Consider the following 6,848-nt stretch of genomic DNA (forward strand, 5'->3'; position numbering starts at 1 on the left):
GCTGGCAGTAGGGTATGTTCCAGGAGTGCAGCATCAGGTCAACACGACAGATACACCAGTTTGTGTGCGACAGTGGAGGTTCCCACATATGATGAAGGAAGTGATACGCACAGTGAGCCCTAGGCTGTCACTGGTGGTACTGGTCAAGAGAGATGGAACTCACCGGTTCTGTGTCGACTACCGGGGCCTGAATCAGGTGATCGCCAAAAGACTGCCTTTAGTGACGGCCATTGACAGTTGCAGTTTCGCAGGCTTCCCTTTGGCCTCTCGACTGTATCAACATTCCAGAGGACCATGAACGTTGTCTTGGATTCTGTCTTGGGACGTCACACCCTCGCTTATCTGGACGATGTGGTGGTTGCATCGGCAAGCTTCAGCGAACACCTGCATCTCCAGGAGACTCTAGCCCTTCTGCATGACGCAGGGATGAAGTTAAACCTGGAGAAGTGTGAACTTGCTAAGCACCAGGTGAAGTTCTTGGGATTCATTGTTGGTCCTGAGGGTGTGAGACCCTACCCCACCAAGACTACTGCCATTGCTGAGATGAAACGATCTCGCTCAGTGCAGGATGTCCACCTCTCCTGGGTGCTTGTGGTTTCTTCCGTTGCCACATCCAGGGGTTCGTGGCGATGGCTAAGCCCCTGACAGCCCTTACCAAGAAAGGGGTGAAGTTTGAGTGGGGAGATGCTGCTCAGCTGGTCTTCACCACTTTGAAGGACACCTTGGTAAGGAACCCTGTGCTTTGCCTGCCAAACTTCAGTCAACCCTTCGAGGTGCACTGCGACGCCAGCACACAGGCTTTAGGTGGGGCCCTTCTTCAGCATGACGCAGAGGGTGTGCCTCATGCTATTGCCTACTGGTCCCGCACCCTGAAGGATGCTGAGACCCGATACGCCGTTATCGACCTGGAGGCGCTGGCTGTGTTGGTAGCCGTCCGAGAACTGGCTGTGTTGGAAGCTGTCCGAGCCTTCGACCCGTACATCTATGGTCGACGGTTTGAAGTCTGGACAGTTCACCAGCCCCTGATTGAGGTATTTTCCGGGCGCACAAAGAGCACCCGTCTGAGTCGGCATGCCTACGAGCTTAAGGGATAAGACTTTGTGCTGAAGTACAAGGTAGGGGCCAGCAACCACGTGCCAGACCTTCTTTCACGCCCTGCAGGTGATGGATCTCCACCTGCGCAGAAAGCTTGCCCACTAGAGCAGGCCCAAGAGCCACATGAGGATGCTACAGACCCGCTGGACCTCACCAGGATGACGGCTGTGCAAGTGCGGGAACACCAGCTACAAGACCCAGTATGCGAGGACATGCTTGGTTGGCTGGAGGGTCGCCAAACTGTACCTGGGGAGAGACCTGCAGCACTTTCCAGTTTTGAGGTGGAGGGCGTCCTGTACTACCTGCGGACTTTTCCAGACCAGGTAGTAAGGCAGGTTTATGTCCCCATCTCCAGCCACAGGCCCTGAACCACACACACTGCCCACCGAATGCAATCCATCCCAGGGTCCACCGTACATTCCAGAACCTGCAGGGTGCCTGGTACTTCCCCAATATGCACCGCCTGGCGAGGGAGTATGTGGCTAGATGCCATGCTTGTCAGCAGCGCAAGGGAGTGGCAGGTCGTGCTCCAATGGAAGGACATCCTTTACCAGAGGCTCCACTGGTGAGGGTCTCAGCCGATCTTATGGACCTGTGGGGATCAGCAACAGGGTTTCAGTATATCCTGTCCATTGTAGATTATCACACTCGGTTTATACAGCTGGTTCCACTGCATGACAAGAGTGCCAACAGAGTGCTGCAGGCTTTTGTAGATCACTACATGACACTCTTTGGGCCGCCCGGCCATCTTTACACAGACAATGTCCTGGAGTTCTCCTCTGATGAGTGGCACTCGCTTCTGGAGGCATTGCAAGTGCAGCACTCTTTTTCGGTGGCTTATCACCCCCAGTCCAATGGGGTGGTGGAGCGCACCAACCGGACAGTGAAGGACATATTCGCGGCGCTGGCTAGGCAGGCTCCTTCACAGTGGCCCACTCATCTGCCTGCAGTGCGCCTCAGCCATCCACCGGGCCGTGGGGGACCAGCCGTTGTACTTGCTGACAGGTTGTATGGCGCTCTTTGGGAAGGGCCTGACTAACCGCCAGACTGCAGACCAGGACCTGTCTTTGGCTCGCCTTGCAGATGCCTGCCGCCTAGCTGTTGAGGTGAGCAGGAAGATGTGAGACCAACAAGGCCCAGTATGACCAGGCTGCTCGCAACTCTGGCCCTTATGAGGAAGGCACTCTGGTGCTGCGAAAGATCCAAAGGAACCATGGACCTTTGGGTGATCGCTGGCTTGGTCCCTGCCGCGTGCAGAAGCAGTTAGGCCCTGTTAGTTACAATGTCCTGGACCTTCGGCCCCCACACCGTGCTGTCACTGTCCATGCCAACCAGATGCGCCCCTATACTCCAGCCGCTGAAGTGGACTTCCTTGAGGAGAACGACCGAGTGTTGTGTGTGTGAGTGACATGTATTGTGAACCGAACTGAATAGTTGATAGCGAACTATGGTGTGCCTTAAGCTCCTGAGCTTTGTGCTGTGAGGTGTTGCTTTTAATTATGTTCTTGTGATTTTTTTTTTTTTACTAGTCACTTGTATTTTTCTTTTTTTTTTCTTTTTTTTTGGGGGCGGGGGTGGTGCTTTGATGTTCTTTTACTTTTACCATTTTCATTGATTTTAAGTTTATTTGTATTGTTTTTGGGTATTGGCCCTTCCGAAGGTGTGGCGTTTCCCGTCCCGGAGAAGGGGCTGTAGAGTTACATATTTTTAGTTACACGAATGCGCCCGGATTCATGGATTCGCTTATGCGAACGGGTGGTCGTGTTGCCCACTTGGGGTGTTCACTTTTTATTTTAATGCCTTTTTCTGATGCCCTTTTGTCAAGCCCTTGCCCTTTTTCTGAACGCCCTACCTCCAGAAGACATATTGTACGTTTTGGGTCCGATAGTTCATTTAGCCCACACTCAAACCTCTTACAATTTGGGTACTTGGCAACCCCTGTCGTGACGCGCCGTGGAGTCGCCACAGAGGGCAGTTGGCGGGTGGCCTTGACTGTGGAGAGGTGTTAGTGTGGGCTGGGGAGGACTCCTGACTTTGATATTTGTGCATTTCGTGATATTTTGTGATGTACTGCAGCGCTGCCCTGTTTGCCGGTGATTTTCATGTGTCTGAATCTGTGATACCGAGGATGTAGTAGTGATAGTGCTCGTAAATAAAGCCATTTGCATGAACAGTGTCACGACTCCTGTAGGAGGTAGAAATGCCCGGCTTTTCCCCATGCCCTTGCCCACATCTCTGTGGTCCGAGGATCACTCGTCAGCTCCTGTAGCAGGGTGAGTGTCAGTGCCCCCACAATTTTACCACGCTACATCTTAATAGTAGGTGCCCCTCTTGTGGCCGATCTTTGAACTCTTTCTAGTTTGTCAATATCCTTTTTTAAGTGTGGCCGCCATACCACTGCACCGTACTCAAGACTATATATAATGCTAGAATGATCTTTGCCATATCACGAATGCCCTCTTCATGTTGGCTATCCATCTTAGCATTTTGTGGACCTTTTCATTTATATGATCGTTTGGGTTTAGGTTTCTATTTATGACTATCCCAAGATCTTTTTCCTGTCAGCTGTGTTTAATTAATATTGCGTCTCCTAATTTATCTTGGAATAGTGGGCGATTTCTACTTTCTCCGAACCTACATGGTATTGAATTCTATTTTCCATTTACAACTCCACAATGTCACTTTGGAGGCATTGGCATGAGACGTTGTCTGGTATCCTTTTTTGTATCTTCGCATCATCTGTAAGCATATTTATATAATTACCTGGGCTTAAGTTCGACCCTAAATCATTGACGAAAATAGTAAACATATTTGGTGTCAACACCGATCCTTGAGGCATTCCGCTGCTTACTTGTCGCCATGTAGAATACTTACCTCTATTTACTGTGCTCATCTGTCTTGCATGAAGAGTCTTTCATCCATGCGAGTATTTACCTTTCACTCCACCTAGGTGCTCTAATTTCCATAGTCTTCTATAAGACACCTTATCAAAAGCCTTTTTAAAGTCCAAGTACACACAATCCACCCAGCCGTTTTTTTCTATATTTCAGATACTCTGTCATAAAAACAGAGATTTGTTACACATGAACTTCCTTTAAAACAAAATTAGTTTTAGTATTTATGTATTTAAAGAAGAGTTTTGGTTGATGTACATTTGTTGATTATATCCTTTTCAAAGTCTAATTTCGCCTCTCTCATGGTTTGGGTATACTCATTTCTTCCAACTTTATACCTTTCATACCCTGCCTGAGATCTGTATCTTCTGAATCTTTTCCAAAGGAACTGCTTGTTTTTCCTCATTTTCTTGCATTTGTCAGTGAACCATTTTTCGCCATATCTTGCTTCAATTTTGAATTTTGATATGAATTTTACTACTCCTTTTTTATAGATCTCACAAAATTTTGAATACTGAACATCAAGATTCTTATCGCCCAGAAGTGTTTCTCAGTTTTTGCTGTCAAAGAAATCTAAGGCTTCTATAATGGCCTCTTTTGTAATTGTACTTTTCCTTTCTTTCCTTGTTTGCGATGAGTTCTTGTAGCAGACAGTATTTTAGTTTAATCACTACATGGTCGACAGAACTCGATATCTTAAATATCATCGTTATGCTTTGTGAATATTATGTCAAGCATAGACGGCCTATCTAGCCCTCTTATCCTGGCATGATCTGCTACATTCTGGAAAAATCAATACTCATTTATGACTTCTAGTAATTTAACACTCCACGAATGTGGTTGCGCTCTGGGATCGAAACTTTCACAGCTGTTAAAATTCCACGTGATAGGAATTTCTTTTGCATTGGTTTCCGAAAGTTGTAGGCTTCTTCCAGGTTCTTTAATGTCTCTTAAATTAGTTTTTGCTAATTTTCTTGTGACCACATCGATGTAAGAGGTGGCATATATACTGTGGTTATGATGTTTACCCCGTTTATAGGCCTTTTTCCGGTGCCAAGAAACTGTCTAACTACAATAGAAAGTTTTTTTTTTTTTTTTTTTTTCATTTCTCCGGGCCGATCGCGCCAGCAACGCTGCCGATGCTTCTTTGTTGCCACAGGTGCGGCTCCACCCCCATTCCTAGGAATTGTACTCGAGTTGACGAATCTGATTTTGTTTTTGAATTATATCAATTAACAAATCACTGGTTTACTGATGTACCATTAGGAAATAAATACTCGAAAACTATCGAGATCAGTTGAAAATGCGCGGGCCCCAAGCGCCTCCCATCATACTTCGTCATTCGTCCATCGACAATGGTTTCGAAGGTCACACTTCTTTAAATATTTTGAAAATGACACTATTTATTGATTGATATCAACTACATTCAAAAGGATATATAAGTTTACGTCTGCATATTCAATTATACATACATAATAAGTAAAATTAGTATGTAAAACCTAATATAAATTTTCATATTCTTTTGACCATTCGAACACATTCTGTGAATAAAACATGAGATACTTCCCCGTATATTATTCCTCATGGAACACTTTTGGAGGCTTGAATATTGCCCAAGATTAAAGTATAAATGATATAAGAAAAACTGTAACAAGCCTTACATGACATATTGCATAAAATTGTACACATACGAAAGATAAACCTGAACCTCGCTCTTCTTACCCGTAGCCCTATTAATACGAAAGCAAACCTTAAACTCTATATTGTTATATATGGAAGTATATATTTAATATTATATTTCTGCATATATGGGTATATATACATATACATACATAAATGCATATATATATATATATATATATATATATATATATATATATATATATATATATATATATGGGTATATATACATATACATACATAAATGCATATATATATATATATATATATATATATATATATATATATGTATATATATGCATGTGTGTGTGTACATATGTGTTTAAATATGTGTGTGTGTACTGTATATATAGGTATGTATGTATATACACATTTCTGTATGTATAATATAAATACATACATGCACGCGCGCGCGTACTCTTAAACTAGTACTTAGTGCAATAATATCCTCATTAACATCATCAAAGTTACTAATATTGCACCATACAGTGCAGCATCAACTTTGAACTTCCCATTTTCCTCCAGTTTTAAAACGAGCAGAGGTGCTCCGCGCGCTCATCAGCCAGGTGCAGTTGCTTATAAATGACTCGCCCCCATAAATAGGGGCGAAGTCATGGGATACTGTAGTACTACACCTCTTGGCGCCGGAAAAAAAAAAACTTATTTCTACCTCAATTCAGTTCCACTATGGGGTCTTGATTAATTTCTAACTCCTTTGTAATAATTCCTTTCCATGTTATTATTGCTACCCCCTCCATTCCATCTGCCCTACCTTTTCTCCAAATATTATAGTCTTTGAGTCCTAATGTTACATCGTCTATGGAGGGATCCAATTTGGTTTCAGTGATGTATATTACATCTGGTTTATTAATTTCAAATTGTTGTCTCTAGCTCTAGCAACTTCGAAGATAAACCATCATTATTTGTATAAACTATTTCTATATAATCTTTCGGTATTCCTTTTGGCTGCAGGGTTAATGTTAGTCTCTACATTTTGGTTCCGATAGTATATTTGCTTTGCTTGGAGACTTTTCACCCTCCAAATAAACGTTTTTATGCTCATCAGTCCTTTGCTCATTTTTGTTCTTTACTTATCCCTTTTGTGTGTGTGTGTGTGTGTGTGTGTGTGTGTGTGTGTGTGTGTGTGTGTGTGTGTGTGTGTGTGTGTGTGTGTGTGTG

General features: G+C 44.0%; 1 protein-coding gene across 1 annotated transcript; it reads left to right on the plus strand.

Annotated features, from left to right (window-relative positions):
• Positions 1–294: 294 nt before the first annotated feature.
• On the plus strand, positions 295–2,499 carry LOC113804624 (retrovirus-related Pol polyprotein from transposon 412). Its single transcript, XM_070115611.1, has 6 exons — positions 295–585; positions 618–1,065; positions 1,162–1,418; positions 1,520–1,978; positions 2,046–2,201; positions 2,245–2,499. Exons 1-6 carry the CDS (start codon positions 295–297, stop codon positions 2,497–2,499), a joined length of 1,866 nt encoding a protein of 621 aa, XP_069971712.1.
• Positions 2,500–6,848: the final 4,349 nt, after the last annotated feature.

The sequence above is a fragment of the Penaeus vannamei genome, chromosome 3 (assembly GCF_042767895.1).
Source record: "Penaeus vannamei isolate JL-2024 chromosome 3, ASM4276789v1, whole genome shotgun sequence".
NCBI classification, from domain to species: domain Eukaryota; kingdom Metazoa; phylum Arthropoda; class Malacostraca; order Decapoda; family Penaeidae; genus Penaeus; species Penaeus vannamei.

Coding starts and splice junctions, on each gene's coding strand:
- LOC113804624 (XM_070115611.1), top strand. CDS start 295: ATGAACGTTGTCTTGGATTCTGTCTTGGGACGTCACACCCTCGCTTAT. Junction 1,066..1,161: donor CACAAAGAGCACCCGTCTGA/GTCGGCATGCCT, acceptor CACGCCCTGCAG/GTGATGGATCTCCACCTGCG. Junction 2,202..2,244: donor CCTGCCGCCTAGCTGTTGAG/GTGAGCAGGAAG, acceptor CAGTATGACCAG/GCTGCTCGCAACTCTGGCCC.